We start from the raw sequence: 18,803 nt of genomic DNA, 5'->3' as shown, positions 1-18,803 counted from the left end.
GACTTCTTCGTAAAGGACTTAGACCAAATTTTCAGACAAATTCCAAATGATCTGATGTCAAGTTTCCGAGTGTCTTGCCTCTCTTCAGCTCTGCTACAGTGCTAACAGTGTGCAACACTAGCTGATGTCGGCTAAGAAACGGAGGGCAGATGTGCAAACTTCTGTTTCTGCACTTCCCTGGATTGTACCCCATGCTTTGCTGGCCACCAGCTCTGTGTAAATCCCAATTCTGGGGTTTGCACCGGCTGAATTCAAGTTGCTACAGCTGCTAAGGTAGCTTCCTAGCGGCAAGAAGTGAGGTGGAGCGCGCTAGCTTGCTAATTTGTGTCTCATTTCTTGTCTGATAAACAGTAAATACATCAAATTCCCTAATACCCCATATCGTAATCACAGTGGCCATCGGTGCTAAGAAGAAATCCTAACGTTGCAGGAAGCGCTAATGTGAAATATATTGCAATATTGTGCTTTTTAGCGGGCTAATGTTAGCTAATGTTAGCTTGCTTGCTAATGTCTATTGCTAATACAATCTAGAATGATTACCCTCATTGAATTCATCCAAACTCGAGGACTGATTTAGCTAGAAAATCAGCCAGCTTGCTGTTTGGAAATTATGTTATCAGCTGGCATTACTAAGCAACCAACACCAGCATAGCCTTGTTACAGCTAGCTAAATAACTTAGCTTGCTTGCTTGCTAATGTTTTTGCTAGCAAAATACTTTGATTGGATATGTCAGTTGGCTAACTTGCCAAATTACTTCCCCAGGTAACGTGATACATTATACTAACTTATGTATTATGATAAACAATATTGATTTAGCAAACAATAAATAATGTAAAGATACAAAGCACATTCTACAAGCCAAGAGTGCTGCAGGGGCAACCAACAAGCTGCTGTTCAACATGGATCTGTAACTGGTTGCTTCATAGAATTAGCTGGTAAGGTCATTTGAAAACTGTACGCTACTTAAAGTAACATTATTTCAAATATAATTGTCACTTATTTCCTAACATTGTTTCAACATGAGGGTCAATCACTGTAAGTCTCTTTTTTGTCACAATTTTGGCTGATGGTGTTCGCTCGTGACTACGGACTACATGTGTCGGAGCGCTAACAGGATGCTGACTGCAGTTCACTTAGCGGCCTCAGAGAGAAGGGTCACTAATTCCAAGGATTTTGTGCAGGTTACATACAGAAAGTCTGAATAATAATTGGTTAGAGGGAAAAGGATGCAGTCAGCACAACCATCGTGCCTTTCTTTCAGAAAGTAGAAAATTAAAATAAGTGAGTATATCTCACAGTAAAGTGCATTAAGTGCCCACAATCCAAGTGTACTTATGTTTGAACCTGAGTGACTAATTTCCATTTCATTTGTGGTCTACTGGTTAAAAAGGGTGAGTGGAAACTTTCTAAAGAAAAAAAAAAAAAAAACAGAAATGGGAAGACAGAAAGTGAAGCTTAAATGCATGCCGGCTCCGCATGACCTGCCAGTGGTACAAAATGTGGCAGCACAGTGCTTCCTCCTGCCTCTGTTAATCAGCCCACATAAACCTCATCTCTTCATTCTTCCTTGCATCAATCTACCCCTCGATCCTTCCATCCCTCTAATGGATCCTCCACTTCAGTAAGCTCTCTGTAAAAAACAGGGGAAATATGCTTGGGGAATCCATTTGGGGAATTTAAATGAATTTGTTTTTTCTTTTTTTTTTTTAGTCTTCTCGCAATCTAAATTGATTTCTACTTAGCAGGCACACATTTACTCTGGAAGCAGACTGGAAACAAACTGTCCCACTACGGGCAAAGCAAAAGTTGCAGAAATAAAACTTTACTTTTTTTTTTTTTTTTTTTTTTATAAATGCTTTTGTCCCTGTTTCTCTACGTGTCCATTTATAGACTTACATCTGGTGAGTTGAGTTTGGAAACATCCACAAGAGAATCAATTTCATTCCATGACTCACCGCCTCCCAATTTCAGCTACTTAAACTTTGTCGAGATGAAGTTAAGCATGAATCTGCAACTGCATGACTTTTTTTTCTTACCTCAAATTTATTCAGAAGCTTATTTTAGTAGAAAGTTTAGGTTTAACAATGTTTCCTTGACTGCAACTTTGGTCTTCCAAACAAAATTACCAATAACAGCCAAGCAAGACATGCCGTCATCCAACCCAAGTTTTGCCAGAACACATCAATTGAGCTGAAAATTGTGGTCTGGCAAAGCTTGAGTCTGGGATGCTGTTTGCTATTTCACACCCTGAATTGACTTTGTCTTTTCTATATTTGCAATAAATAAAACTTTATTTTTTAATCTTTTTGAAAACAAAATCATTTGAAGTGCTTCTCTGATATCTAATACCAAACATCGACAGTTCTTCAAGGTTTAACTGATTCGACTTACATCTCTTATGTTCTTGATGTTCTACTCATAAAAATGACTTCTTTCTCTTACTCAGTTAACAAGTCATTTTAAAATCCAGAGGAGGAACAAATACTACACAGTAAGCAATATGCAGGTCTGCTTGTCAATCATGTATGGAGGGGGACCCATCCTTTACAGGTCAAATGCAGAGGGTGTATTCCACACACACCGGCCCGTCATGATTACTTCTTTTGGTGGATGATATTTTTTTCCAGAAATAATAGGTATAAATGATATTATTGTCATTTTGAGAATACTTTATGCCAGTGGTTCCCAACTGGTCCAGCCAGGAGGTCAAGATTTATCCTTACTCATTAGTTCAAGTTCCACATAGTTAAATATATTCAGCGTCATACTTGTGTTTGGCCATGTCATTGAGCTAGTTTCCTGTCTGTCAAGAAGCTGCCCATTAGTCACTCACTCTACAGCAGGAAACTGCCCTCCAAAATAAAAGCTCTGTGCCAGAAATTCACTGTACTTCAAAGTAAAGAGTGTTCTCTTACAAACTTAACATTTGCAAGTCATGGGGCGTTGGTGGCTTGGTGGATAGAGCAGGCGCCCCATGTACAAGGCTGTTGCCGCAGTGGCCCGGGTTCGAGTCTAGCCTGTGGCCCTTTGCTGCACGTCATCCCCTCTCTCTCTCTCTCTCTCCCCCTTTCACACTTAACTGTCCTGTCCATTCAAGGCAAAAAATGCAATGCAAAAAAATTCTGGCTTGTTACAAGGGGTTAGCAAGGTAGCAGTTATCAGAAGTGTGCCTCTCCCACTCCAAAAGTGCAGCTGCAGGCTACCGGTAAGCTACACTGTGTCACCTTAGAAGTGCTATTTTATTTTTCTTTGGACTTGTGCAAGTTTGAGGGGGTGGAGGGGAAAAAGGGGGTAACCTTGCTGTATATTCTGGCAATATAATGGCTAAAACACAATGATCGATATCAAAGTCATGTCCACTTAATGTATGAATTGAAATTGATAAACTAATTATCATGACTGGCTTCAACCTACATATACAAACTAGAGTGACAGAAACAGAAAAGCAACATCTTTCAGTTCCTGGTCCTGGATCTGTTGACAAAAAGCACTTTGCTCAGGTGTTAGTTTTTTATAAATAAATAAATAATAAATTTTAAATTATAAATTTTATATCGCAAGGTGATGGTGAATCTGCAGCTGAAGTGTACAAACTGTAAAGGAACTAGATGTTCTCGCTGAGGTGTGAGATGTGCTGTCTAAGACGTGCATACCGAGGGAGGGTGATCACAAGCCTGCCTTAAATGGAAAAATCATTGCTCCCTTCTCTCAGGCGATTTAATTATGTGTACTGTTGTAAGGTAACGGTTAAACATAATAATATCTGGATCTGTCGCCGCTGCCGCTGCTCCCTGACACATCTCATATAACCCTTTAGCTTTATCAATATTTCCACAGCCAGTTAGTTTTCTCCTCTCCCACCACTTCACATTTAACAGCCACACTCCATTAGCAAATGTACATATTGCCACGGGCTGACATTCTTTCACAAAGCAGAAAAGCCATTTAATTTCTCCTTTCTCCTTTAGGCTCGGACACAAAGTGCTCTTTAAAAAAATGGAATAAGACGGCATCATTTCTGAAATAATAGGAAGTTCAACCGGATGTGTTTCTGAAGCCGGGGGCAACCTGTGGAGCCTCTTGCTCAAATAGTGAAAGGAGGTAGAGGGAGCTCTCCAGTGAGGCTAGAAATTGCTCTCTCCTAATCAGCTTTGTTAGAGAAATTTCTCCTTTCTTTGACTGCTTTTTAATTTCCACACTGGCTAATAACGGTGGAGATGGTTATATACGATTTCTGGGATGCGGAGGGAGGTAAATGCAGGCCGTCGGGGGAGAGCATTACCGTGCTCAGACCGGAGTGGGGAAAACTTGTTTCTCATCTTTGTCAGGTAGAAGAACAAGTGGGGCTCAAGCACGCCTGCTGGGGGGAGGATGAAAAAAATCAAATAGGTTGGTGCACGCTGGTGAGCAGGAGAAGGGCACAAGGGACACCACTGGAGTGAAGTTTTATTAGGTGCCTCTGCCAAGTTTATGGAATACAAGCGTGGGCTGTGAGTCTGAATGTGTGTGTATGTGTGTGTATGTGTGTGTGTGTGTGTGTGTGTGTGTGTGTGTGCGTGTGCCAGACAGGGAATAGATTTTTCGAGCCTGATCCCTCCTATCTATTTCTGCACTGGATCATACCTCAGACAGGACAGAGAAGGCAGTCAAGTGTTATGACACTTCAGAAGATATGATTGCTTTTGACACTGTGCCCACTTTTCACTTTAATCCAAACCTTGGATTTAACCCTGGGATAATTCACGCTGCACGAGGCTCCAGAAATGTATTGAAAACCTTGCAAGGTGGGGCTGAGATAACTTCAGATAAGGATCTTAAGTTTGCACAGTCAAGACGCCCCTTATATATCTATCAAAGTCATCTGGACATACACGTCCTCAATGAAGATATGAGTCTTATTCCTTTATGCTGCATTTAATCTTGTTTAAACCACGTCCAATCTGTAAGTGTCCATGAAAGAGAGAAACAAAAGATAAAGTATCTGTGCTTGTGGTGACCATGTTGGACAGCATTGGCTTGGTTTTTAACATAACAAATAGAAAGGTGTAAATCACATATCCAGACTGTCTCCTGAACTGAAATAATAATCAAGCTCTATGGGAGCAACAGGGCGTCAAAAAGAGACACCAGACGAGTCAACTTCAGCAGGAGAAGCTTGAACTCCTCGAAGGAATTCATGCTGACTACATTTGATTTCTCTGTAAAGACACAAGCACAACCTTTTACAGCCAGCTTTTAGAGTGAATATTTTATACTGGGTGATCCGCTTATTTGCTCTCTTGCTGAGGGTCAGATGAAAAGATCAATACCACTGTCATGTCTGTAGGGTAAATATGCAGCTTGAGCCTGGAGGCGATGGGCTTAGTTTATCTTAACTTAGCACCTTCATTTCTACCGATGCAAGGTTTCCCACATTTATTTTTGGCGGCCTGCCACAATTAAAACATCTGCCGCCAAGTTTTGATTTTCTATTTTTGGAGCTGGACTGTTCATTAGGTGCACTGTTGGAATATATATACACCTTTGGGTTATTTATTGTGTACTCTGAGAGCAGAATGATGAACTTAACCATTCATTGCAGTGGTTCTAAGTTTGCTTTGACTCACAAACAGCTGCTCCTCTCATTCATCGATATGATATGATCATCCGATCAGCACTGATCAGATCAACTAATCACTTTTCAAACCCCCCATCTCAAAACTACGTAAACTGCTACAGAGGGAAAAAAGAAAGAGATCCGCTGGTGCTGCGTTCATCTCACCTTGAAAGACTCAGAATCTCCCATACGGATCATGGTTTTAGTTTATCGGGTAATTCTGAAGCCAAGGGAACCACGTTCAGCAGCCTTGGGCTTCATGATGCTCCTAAAGGGCCGGGGCAGATGTGGTCCAGCACAACCCACAACACTCATGGTTTACAATCGTGTTTTTAGGGGGTGGGCATTTTGTAAAAACACTACCACTACAGCCTTAAATATGTCAATGGTGCGGTAGGGTTTGGAACCAAAATACCTTTCTAAATTAGAACTGAATACAAGATGCTGAGTACCAGGTACTAGAAAGAAAAAAACGAATTTCAGCATACCATCCAAAGGGGTTTTTTTTGGTATTTTTTTGATCAAAAGAGTTCTTAATGAAACTTAGTTTTTCCAGAAACCCCTGAAGAACAATTTCTTAAAAAAAGTGTTCTTCAAAAGCACATAGTCCTGGGTAGAACCTCAGTCCTTCTGGAAAAACCCTTTAGGAGCCTTAAAGTCTAAGGGGCAGTACCCATCTGCGTTTTTGCACCCTCAAATTCGTTGTTTTCAATGTAGACGCACGACAGGTGCACTCCATGCCAGAACGATGCCAGAGCGGCACGCCCGCATTCCCGAGCACCCATTTTTGCCGAGTTCAGCTTTTGGAATGCAGCAGTGTGCACTGCATGTCACATGGCAAGAAGCAAACAATCACAGCGGACATATATCTTTCCCTTCTTCCGTAAATATCAGTCTGTTATAAAAATGAAAAAGTTGATCATTTTGGTGCGGGGCTGCCAGAGCTTTCATCTGTCCCATGGACAATAGGCCTACACACTTGCTTGGTATGGTTGCTTAGCAACCTCAGGTGGAACCTACTATCGTGCTCTTGAAAGCTGGCAAAAGGCACAAAAGTAGCACACAGCGCCTGACCATGTGTTCTCCAAGCAGTTAAAGACGCAGCATGTGTACAGGCCTTAAGAGTGTAGACATTGTAAGCATGAAGAAACAGCTCGGCTAGTTCTCTCTAAAGTTCCAAAATCTGACTATCAGCACATCTTAAGCTCTAAAGCTTTCAGTTCCCCAAAATGTGGAGCGACTCCTTGTCATCCTCCAACCCACTATCATTTATTTTTCATTTACTTGTCCCCTCATTTCTTCCTTTTTTGTTTTCTGTTCTTTTCATATTTTTGAATCTGCTTTGTTTCTTCATGCTCCTTCAGGCGGTCCATCCACACACGCCGCAGGGCAGCTGTGCTTTGCAACTGTGTTCTCTTTATACACAAACTGCATATAAGCATATAGGTACACTCATGGAACACACTAAGTTGCTACCCACACATGGATTCACACATAATGTATAGACTCGCAAACACAGACAGACAAACATGCACAATCAAACACAAACTCCAACAAACCATTAATGGCGTGTTATCTATGGTACATTAGTTCAATCACCCTCATACAAACACACACACAGGCATACATACACACACAAACAGTCAGCTTAAGAGCTGAGGTGCTCCTCCCACCCCCCCGTACCTGGCTGTGTACACTACAGCCAATGCTTTGCAACTTCATATGCTGTTAAGAGCCCTCACTTCAGTAGAGCACCAAACAAAGCAGCCGTTAATGGTTAAAGCACCCAGTTGGTAACCTCCCACCACCAAAAAACACAAACAGGGACACACACACATGCACACACACACACCTTTAATGACATCTTTTCTGCGGCACATTAGCTATTGTGCAGTAATTAATGGGAGAGTCATGGCGTTCAAAAAGCCAGTCTTCTCTCTGCAGACTAGGAGCTGTACACCACAACAATGGCTTAATGAGTAAACACACCGCGTGTCTCATGAATAAATTATTTGTGCCTCGCAATTAATTTTCTCTATTGAAGTCTGAAAAAAAGCAGGACTGTTACCAGTCTTCATAAATCAAAAAAGGGAGGGGGGTGGGAGAGGGAACATGACAGCAACTTTCTGTGCATGTGTGCCTAAGATCCTCTGTAATGTGTTTATTACTTGTGCGATAATATCTGTGTGTGTGTGTGTGTGTGTGTGTGTGTGTGTGTGTGTGTGTGTGAGAGAGAGAGAGCCTGCGAGTGCATTTGATGAATCTAGGTTCTCACTTGCGGGTTTATGTATGAGGCTACACAGTTTTTGTCTTCTAGCGTGTTTGTATGCACATGTTTTTATGTTTTACACAAATTCGTGTTTGTTTCAATGTGCCTGCCACCGCCTGAATGTACATTATATATGTACAGCATCTCTGTGAGTGTGTGTGTGCTGCGTGCAAAACTTACTGAAAGGAGCTTCCATGTTATCGGTCGGACCTGTCTCGGGATTCCAGACCAGCTGAGTTTCCGTAGCTCCTCTGCAAAACAAGATCACAAAAACCGGAGGGTTCATTTTAGATTCACCACAGGGACTTTCCAAACGAAGACTTTTATTTCCCTCTAGAGCTCAGCTGATTAAATGGCAGGCCGATAATATCCGAAGATATTACATTATCGCCAGTATTATTCTTCTCTCATTGCCAGGTTTTCACCAGCGACAGAGAGCATAATACATATATCTGAGCGGAGAACTTTGGGTTTTCATCTCAGATGTTGATAGTGTCATCATTTTCTTTCCTTGTTTTTAACATTTTCTGATTACAAATAAAGAACGACGCAATTACAAGAGATACTGAGATGTAGGCAAAACAAAAAGATAAATATCTCATATTTTACCATTTTGCTTGCACCTGAAAAACTAATATTTTTGAAAAAAAGTGCACTATATCAAGCCTTTTTCCAATTGTATGATTTTCTGTCTCTAAAAATAAAAATTGCCTTCCCACCTTCCACTATAATTAATGTGCATTTACCAGCCTCCAGCCGTGTCCAGTGCAGTGTGTGGTCCACGTTGTCTTTGTTAATTATGAGTTGATGACATACTCAATACTAAACTTTAATAATAAGAACATTTCACCAAAATATTATTGTTCCACACGTATTCAGCCATGATACATGCAAACCAAAATACTGAAATCATCCTTTTCTTATTCAAGCATTGCAGGTAAATATAAGGGTAAGTAGTATATATGTTGTGCTGTGGAGAGGTAGGTTTTGTGTAGGAATATGGTTATTAGAGTAGGTTACCTTAACTAAATTTTGCCAACAGGTAAGTGCAAGTAAAAATTAAAAAGCAGTAATAAGCCCTGTTTCCACTGAGCAGTACAGCTCGCTTCGGTACACTTTTTTGCTGTTTCCACTGTGAAAAGTTGTGGAAGGTACCAATGGAACCATTCCGTACCATCCACATTTTTGGTCCTCCCTTTGTTGGGGTACCTAGCACACAGATCTGGTACTAAAAGGTGGAGCTAAAAACATATATTCTAATCCTCAATCTGAGAAAAAAAAAAGCATCATGGAGCACTGTTCCTGTGGGCTATAGCAACACTAAACCCCTGAGCTTGCCCCAGAAGGACTAAATGAACCCGCTATTTTTAAATATCCCATGGACTCTCACTGCAACCTGTTTTATTTTGTTCTGGTAATGTCTACATGCAGCCTCGTTCTGTGGACGATAAACGAGGTGCAGACTGATAAAGGAAGAAATATGGTGGGTGCTGGACAGAGCAGTGAGTGACAACAACCCAGCCCACATGAAAGAGTACTGTTTGCGGTGGAAACACTTAGAAGACCAAGGGTTGAGGTCTCACGTCTGAAGGGTTACTTTTGGTTCCGAAGGTACCATACCGAAAGTGTTTGGTGGAAACAAGACTTAAGTTCCATAGGTAGGTTTAAAGATTCTGTAAAGTAAGAAATGTGGACTTAAACTCAAAATAGCTTGACTAAATTGGACAAAAAGAAATTAGATGGATCAGTTAAATCAGACTTTTAAGGCCTAATATGTATAACATGAAATTGAAGACATTTTACAGACTTTCTAAGGACCTGCAGACACCCTGCTTACCATAGCACAAAATCAACCCAGTAAAAATCATTTTCAAACTATTACTGAATAAGCAAGTCATTCTTGGACATTATTCAGTCAATCAATCCACCAACCAGCCGCCCAACCAACCAACCAACCATTTCCTCACTGTCCAGACTTCCCTTACTGTCTCTCTTTCACTTCAAAGAAATTATCTGATGGGTTAGAAGTGGATTATTAACTAGATTCTCTCTGGGCCAGTTGGGAGATCCAGCAGGCTATAATGTAAAATAAATCTGATGGAGAGGTGCAAATTGAACTTTTAAATTGGCAGAGAGTAGTTCCCTTTGGGTTCATGAAGACCTAGAAAATATAGCCCACTGCGAGGTGCTACACAGACATCCAGCCCATATCCATCTTTCTCTAGCACACACACATTGACAGGAAGAGACGGTGGGTGGGTCTAGGGCTCAACAGGATCTTGTGGTATTTAGTAAGCTGCGTCTTCTATTTCATCCTATTTTTAGTGAATCAAACATGATAAGTCGATCACAATAAAGATGTGGGATGTAATCCCCCTGCAGCAAAAAGAGATCATGTTCATGTAAAGAGCTAAAGCTGTTGTTGACAGCAGTGTTTCTGTAACAGTTTTTGCTCAGGGCTCAAATCTGACCTTATCCATGCCATGGTGTCTCCACCCTCTCCACTAGAAAACACATTACTTACCAATCTGACTAGCCCTGACCCACACTGGGCTTCCTTTGGGGCTATGATGTAATAGTCAATTCCTTTTGGATAATCCATGACTCATTTTCTTCACATCATATATTCTTCACCCAAATAAATGTTTCCTAGAGGGAAGTGAAATCACTGAGTGACCTCGTCGACCAGGACGAGGCAGTTTAGGATATTCAAGATATATGACTGTGCGCTTTCCAGCAGTATTTCTTAAGGAGCAGCAGGATCCTGGATGAGTTCTCGCTAACATTAACTCATCCATTATTCACAGATAGGTCTTCCTCTGCCCAAGCCCTGCAAGTCTACAAACCCCCCATTAGCATTCAACAAGACGAGTTGCCACAGCTAAACTGAGGCAAACATAAAAACGCAGTGGAAATCTCTTCACTTGTAATTGCGCTGCCACTGTTTTACCTGCATTCCCAGAGTGAAGGAAGGAGGAGAAATTGATTTCCGTGCAAATGAAATGGCACTGCCTTAATATACTTTTCTGAGTAAGGAAGAAAAAAAAGGAAACAACTGTACCTAATGAATAAGCCAAATTCTTCCTCGACTCTTATTCAAGGCACAGGCTGGAAATTGATAAGCCCTTCGCACAGAGTGAACAGTATTGATTAGTGCTGCCAAATGACTCTGCCTTGCCTGTTCTTCAAGGCAAATGCAATGGAGAGTCAGAGACTGATAGCAGAATAGGAAATAGCAATCAGCTAAACAGCAATGGGCTAAGTCCATTGGCTAAATTGAGTGAAACGCATTAGAGCTTGTTCAGCTGATGGGAGAAGCTATTTATTCACTATAGTTCCTGTGCATCTTCCACTTAAAATTTCTCCCTTACCTTGTCCCCAGTGACTTTAATTATATAGAAATTCAATACAGTGATCTACTGCACAGCACGGCTCTGTTGGTTCGGATGGAGTCAGAGCCCCACAGTATGGGAAGGTTTCGATTACCCCAAGGTTACCTGTGAAGCTGCCAGTCGCATTTAAAAAAAAAAACAGAGATGAAAAACTCTCTCAGACACGACGCAGACCATAAAAGTTGCAGAGCAAAGGTGCTGCAGGAATTCCACAGATTCTCCCTGTGTCTATTTGCTCCTTTACCTCCATCTCCTCAGGAGTACAACAAGTGGAAGGCAATGTGTGAAAGTGTGTGAATACTGCTACTGAGTTATGTTGTGTACAGACAGAGGAAAAGCTACTGTCTGTTAAAAGCTTCTGCCTTCCCTTGAATTGGTAGCTTTCAAGCATAGTTAGCACTGTGCTTGTAATGTACATGCTGATATTCAATTTGATACTTCTGTTTGCCTAGGTTTTCCATGACTGGCACCATGAGGCACTTACAGGAGAGCTACAGCATTTTTACATAGCAACGTCTGCATGCGGATCTTGGGGAGAACTACTGCATGTGAACAAAAGTTGTATCAAGCTTTTTGTGGCTTCAGATGGAGCTGTGTGAAATCTAATAAACTACCTAAAGTAACAACGCTAGTGTGAGTATCAGCTGGGGCTTAAGAGTATGAGCTAAAGTATGAAAATGATAAAAATCTGGGGCGTGGAGTTAGAAATAAACGAGGCTCCCAGACCTCTGTAGCTCGCTACATATGCTGAGTTCCATTAACCCAGGAAGTCTAAAGTAGGAGCTGGGAATTACGTCACACCTGAGTTGACCACATTCCAGATGGAAAACCAAGATGATAGCAATACCAGTTGTAGCCAGGTTAGCCATTGTTAGCAATACCAGTTGATAACAATGCATCAGCCTATATTTTGCGCATACAAACACCTTTATGTCCACATATAAAGGTTCAATAGTATTGTGTGTCCAACTGTTTAAGTGAGACACAAAATAGACAGAACTTCTAATAAACAGTATATTGCTACAGATTCCATAACTTGATGCGGCCATCTTGGATTCTGAGGTCAGTGTTGGTGAGGTCCCCCAACTTTTAAAGTCAGAAATCTGACATCAGGAGGAGTTCCACTTGAAATTTCCAATTGGGAACTTTGAAATCCCAACTTTCGAGTGCAAATTAAATGCACCATTATCTCTGCTTAAGGCTAGCTGCTTGAGGCTTCATTAGCCAGTGGTCTTAGTTGCACTGTGGTTAATGTAGGCAACAGATTTTGGCAAGAAAAAAAGAACACTAGAAATTCAAGAAAATACCTCTTTATCAGTGTTGATCATTTTAAAACTTTACATAACATCTGACAACAATACAGGAGATGGAGCACTTATAACAAATGATTTCAGCTACTTTTCTGTTTAATCTGAGAAAAAAAAACTCTTTATGAAGCAATACCTGATGTAACTGAAGAGATAAAATACAGTATTGATGCCAGCATGGGCAAAACTGATGGCACTCTGGTCCTGTCCCTCCGCTGAAATCAATTTAAGTCCCAGTACGGTTTGTTAGAGCACATCCTTTTTTGCAGGCTCATGAAAGAGTATTTCGGGAGCTGTGGCAATTGATTGCCACCACTGCATGTAAAAGCACCAAGGAGGTCATAATTTTTATTCCCAGTCAAAAGTCAATCAGAACGAGCTTTTGATTTCGACCTTTAAAATCCAAAGCAGGATCAGCACTTCTCCCAGTATTTGTCAGTCTGACAAATAAAAAAATGCAACACTTCAAAGACAACACAGCGTTATCTTAGTGATAAGACAAGACACCATGGCCACTACTGGAGTCGAGATGCCAAAGAAACAACAGTACAGGAAAATCCCCCTGCCTCCCTAAAGTCACTGATGTGGCAACATGTTGTATTCCTGCTGAGTTATGCAAACAACAAATGTGTTCTTGACAGAAAAACTACAGTTTGTAGGGTATGCTACATGCAGGTACCATAGGACTCTTCAGGAAACAAGCTGGCATCATAATCAAATATGACTGGGAAAAGAACATTGGCACAGGCAACTCTTCCATCCTGGCACCACCAGGATCTGGGGGCTTTTTGCAGGTGAGAAAACTTGAGCTGTTGTTGTAAAGTTCCCTTCCTCCATCTAGTTTCTCTTCTTTTTGTTTGGGGGTTTAACAGTTTGTTTCCAACTGACTGGTAAAATAACTCATTGTTACTGCATTTTAAATAAATTATTTAAATCTGACCATATGGCCCTTTGTTTGGTACATTGCTGCACTGTCGCCTCACAGCAAGAGGGTTCCTGGTTCAATTCCAGGAGGGAGCCCTTCTGTGTGGAGTTTGCATGTTCTCCCTGTGTCAATGTGGGTTTTCTCTGGGTACTCCGGCTTCCTCCCACAATCCAAAGACATGCAGGTTAATTGGTGACTCTAAATTGCCTGTAGATGTGAGTGTGAATGGTTGTCTGTCTCTATGTGTCAGCCCTGCCATAGTCTGGTGACTTGTCCGAGATGAGCCCTGCCTCTTGCCCAATGTCAGCGGGGTAGGCTCCAGCCCCCCTGCAACCCTCAAGAGGATAAGCGGTTATGAAAATGGATGGATGGATGGATGGATGGATGGATTAGTAGCTAGTTACTGTCAGCAAATAGTTTGTTGGGCACAGGGAAACAGTGATCTGTGGGGACCTGAGACCCTAAAAAAGAGGGTGGGTCACGGGGCGTACCACCAGTTGGTCCAGGAGCTTCCCCCCATTCAACCTGGTGTCAATCGTCGGGGAAGTTTCTCCTCCATTATTTACCAACTGTAAACTTGTAGTGACCATGACAGAAGGCCCGCCTCTCAAATTATCTGATTGGATAATGGGGAAAAAAACGTGACAACAAAAGAGATGACGTGGGGTGCTCTTCCGCTCTGAGTTAAAGTTTTTTCAACGCAAGGAATTCAAAGTGCTCCGACAAAAATGCCAGGCCCATAGAGTACAGAAACATGAGGCACATTGCAACACAAAAAATGCGATCAAAAAGCTTCATTCTCATCAAAAACAATTACAAAAAACACCTCCATCTGCTAAAATGCTTTCTGTGTGGTAGGGGCCTTATGGTGGCGTAGTCATCAGTGTTGGGGGGAAAAGTTTAAATCAAAAATCAATTGTGACCTTAACATCGAAAGTCAAACTGAATCATGAATTGGGAAAATCGTGACACCTCTACCAAGCACATGTGCATACACTTTTCAAATTTGCATCAACTTTCACAGCTCCCCATCACAATACTGCCACATGAATTTTTACATCTTTGAATCTCTTTTGCAAGAGCCTGTGTGTGTATTTTTGTACTCTGTATGCACCATTGCTTGCAATTATGCCTTTTTCACATGCAGAGTGGGAGAGCCACTGTGAAGTTATGCAGAAGCCCCTTACAACAAAGTCCAAGACTTTAAGGGTGAAATTGTTATCCTGCATGCACCTCTACATTCATTATGCTCCTAACAGTTAGTCAGGGGTGTCTCTCCTCTTGCCTTGCACCTTTTGAACCTACATTTGCACTGTCAGACAAAGAAATGAGTCCATGAATCTTGTGGGCTCAGGCTTAATTAAACTATGTTATATTTCCCCCAACTGGCATTAATCTCACCATGGGGGGTTACAGAGAGGAGGGGTGAAAGGACGGAAGGCACGAGTTAGCTAATGGTCTTTACCATCCTGACGCTGCAGTGATCTCCACAAAGCCCCGTCCCCTTTGGTGGAACACTTTGTATTGCAGGGAGGGCTGGTAGAAGAGGAAACGTCCACACTGATGAGGCGTGTCTGTGTGTGGGTTTATTGTAGAAGTGTGCAAGGGGCAAATATTTACTTGGCACCATGTGAACGGCAGAACAAGCAAATGTACCAGGAAGACCCATACATCATATACAGAAAAGCGCACACACAGCCTCTACTTGCTATCTTCCAAACACTCTCCAGCAGAGAGATGGACCACTGCAGAATCTAAATCAGTTAGCCCAATGTGAGCCCAGATGCCTTTTAGACCCAGGTAGTACTGATGCACTGCGCTGGTACAGTACATAAAAGGACAGTGGTCAGTTTTAGTAGAAAATATTTTTCCAGTTTCACACATTTCAATTAGTCCTGGGCTAAAATGCTGCTTTAAGAGGAGATCTGCATAAATATGTAATCCATAATCCATCTGTGAAATAGTCTCTTTATTCTAATGCAAATACACTCTCACAGGAAGCGTGTCTATAGCCCTATTTCCTAAATGGCTACTATAAAGCTATACTTATCTTAGCTCCAATTCCAGAGAAATAATTTCTGAGGTATAAAACTCCATTCCCCACAGTGGGCAGAGACGGAGAGGGCAACACGAGCATAGTTGACGTACAGGCTAAATTGCAGATGTCGTTTCATTAGTGTGAGGCCAGCTCATCTCTCAGAAAGCATATCTGACTCTCTGGGGCATCTCTTGTGCATTATGAATGAGACAGCCGAGCCCTCGCTCCGCTGGAATAAATTAAAGGCATTTCGTGACATTTTGAAAATTAATCTGTTGTTTTTTCGCTCAACGGGCACTTGTCACAATGTGGGAGAAAAAGTTTCTGCTACTGTCCCGGAGGCGACGAGGGACTAGCCGTCTCCGTCAGTTTCGGTGAGCAAAGTTAACAATGCAAACAAGCCCTTTCTGGATGACATATTTGTCACTCCCCTCTATACATAGTAATCTCAGCCAAAAAAACTACTAACTGAAGCTGTAAAGACATTCCTTTAACAGGTCTCTACAGAAACAATGCAGAGGCATTAAAACTCAAACTCAATTTACAGCCAATTCACCCCACAGGCAATCATTTCAAAGTATACATATAAAAGTACAAGCGGGGGCAAGTGAAAACACAATTTCCCTTTTGGGACCAATAAAATATCACATTATTATATACATGCCTTAGAATTAGTGTGATCAGTATTGTGGGTGTTTATCATGCTGGCAGGCGCAGACCTTAGGGGATTGGTCTGGGGAGATGGTCTCAACCCTGGAGGAAGCTAGATTCCCCACTGGCATGAAAAACACCTGTAACATCAGCAATGAACAACTCAAGGGCAACTGCTTCCAGGCTTTCCTCTGTGTGTCGACTGTATTCCATTATGCATGAACTTACAGGGGTGCACTTTGTCTTGGCTGGAGTTAAGCTGGGGACCACAGGGGGTGATTAGGACTCCATGTACCTTCTGTTGAACACCCCACAACAGCTGCTCTGATGTGGGACCCTCAGAGGTAATGAACGCTCAATGACTCTTCAAACATTCAGAGGGCAAAATATAACTAAATATCATGTTTGCATTTCATTTTAACGTATCTGACCAGGCGAGATAACCGGCAGTGTTATAAAGCAGCAGATCGAGAGTAGTTGCAAAGCGAGGGAAGGTCACATCAAATGAGCACAAAGTGTTTCCCAGCGCTGTCGCTCATGTGCCTCTGCTAGCAGCGGCTCGAGCGAGGCAGGTGGGATTGGGTGCCTCGTTAAAGGCCACCTCAACTGTACTGTACATGCTGAGGGAGGCGAGAATGTGTCTTATTCACCTCTCTGGCCCAGATTCTCTTAGCCTGTATGGGGATTTCAACCACTTTCATGTGGGTCACAGGATCATTTCTTTAACAGCTTGGCTATGTAACACATTTTTAGAGGTAGAGGGCCTTCTGTTCCAGAGGTAAGAAAACTTCAATCAAAATCCCATTGACATTTGTAATAAGGTAAATGACGACTCCTTGGGTGAACCCTGTCTACAGCAAGTTCAGACCATAGACTGTAAAAAAAAAACACCCACTGGCCTGTAGACTTCTTTTCTGAAGACTTGAATCTGGCATTTTGAGCCAGAGATGACTATATTTTTCGGTGAGGGGTTAGCACTGCGGTGCCATGTCATAGAATGTGGTGACGCATTGCAGACAGCCCGTCACTCAAAGTGGCCCCAACCTTAATTATGCCTAATTTTAAACCTTACTAAAATTTAAACAGGTGAGTTATGAAAAAAATTCACTCTCATACAGTTGTCATGAGAGTAGAAATTAGCAACAGAGACCAAAACTGTTTTTGTACCAGGCTGTAAACATGTTTATTTCTGCTGTCAAGTTGGGTATTTTAACCTGGGGATCAATGGGGATTGACTTGCTTCTGGAGCCAGCCTCAAGTGGCCATTAGAGGAACTGCAGTTTTTGGCACTTCTGTATTGGCTTCATTTTTCAGCCCCAGAGGTTACCACCCGGTTCAGACACTATGTTTTTAATAACAGAAGGACAAAGAGGAATGAACAGTGTATATGTTCTTTATACAGCAGATAATTTTTTTGAAAAAGACTTCAGCAAGAGCTTTAGTGGATATTATGGATCTTTACTACTAATTTTTCTCAATTAATTAATTGAGACCAACTATTTTGTCTACAAAATGAAAGAACAAAATGTACATAATAATACCCCAAAGTCAAAAGTGCTGTGTTTAACTTGCAAGTTTTACTGGGTCAACACTTCAAAGCCAAAGGTATTCAATTTATTATCACACATGACAAAGAAAGGTATCAAATTCTTACATTTCAGAGGTGAATGTTAAAAAAAAACAATGAATAGATTGTAAAAATGTGGATAATTGATTGACGAATTGCTGCAGCTCTATTATGCAGGTGTGAGTAGTATTGCATTTCAAGTGAACCTTTCAAAACTGGACATCTAAAACCTAAAAAAACCTAACCTAAAACAAGAAGCAGCTTCCAGCGACAATCCCTGACCACATCTGGCCACTTCCATAACAAATTTAGGAAAGACGACAGCTACATGATGAAGCCCTTGTTGTACTTCCCATAAGATACTGAGATCTATGCTTTTAAAAACTCAAGAAAATGCAAGTTCAGTGAAGTTTTACATATTGCAGGAGTTAGCTGGCCAACATTAGCTATGCCAATTTTTAATGATAATATTTAGTGCTATGATAAGGGAGAGGGGGTAAAGAGGAGGAGAAGGAGAGAGTGAGAGATTGTTCATATCTCAGTTATATTGGCTGTCCTGTTCTACTTCATTAAAGAAGGTTTTATCAACAAGTGCTGTTTTCCATTATTTTGCAACGGCCCGTGGTGTTTTAAATGGGAATAATTGTACTTTCACTGTAGTATACATTTTCAGTACTCTTGCAGTACCCACCACTGCTTTCATGGATATGAACATGACATCAGGAATTTGTCTCTCTGATGGGGCTGGATCTAAGGATTCATTAAGAACTGAATTTAGGTTCTACTGTTCATTATACACAACAGTTAAGTGCTACCACTAGACTCATGCAGGCATTCATAAAGGACTAGTTGCTTCCAGAATGGACTGAAACAATAGAGCTCTAGGAGCTTAACTGGCCAAGTGAGAGCTCTTACCATAAGCAACCGAGCAATATGAGGCAGTTGTGTGATAGTGTGTTCCTGCACTTCTTCCACGTCTGCCCGTCTACTTGCCTGTCAGTCAGTCTACCTGCCAGTGTGCACGGTTCTGTATGAAGGCCAGTAAGAAGAATAGAAG

General features: G+C 41.6%; 1 protein-coding gene across 2 annotated transcripts in view; it reads right to left on the bottom strand.

The window, feature by feature from the left end:
• The window catches only part of tbc1d22a (TBC1 domain family, member 22a), a 198,895-nt gene that overhangs the window by 150,451 nt on the left and 29,641 nt on the right, over positions 1 to 18,803 (bottom strand). For both annotated transcript variants that reach the window (XM_049567332.1, XM_049567331.1), the window contains exon 6: positions 8,047 to 8,117. In XM_049567332.1, the coding sequence (XP_049423289.1) occupies positions 8,047 to 8,117 (71 nt within the window). The remainder of the gene's footprint in view (positions 1 to 8,046; positions 8,118 to 18,803) is intronic.

The sequence above is a fragment of the Epinephelus fuscoguttatus genome, linkage group LG22, assembly GCF_011397635.1.
Source record: "Epinephelus fuscoguttatus linkage group LG22, E.fuscoguttatus.final_Chr_v1".
Classification (NCBI taxonomy): domain Eukaryota; kingdom Metazoa; phylum Chordata; class Actinopteri; order Perciformes; family Serranidae; genus Epinephelus; species Epinephelus fuscoguttatus.
This window is presented reverse-complemented; position numbering and strand designations above follow the sequence as displayed.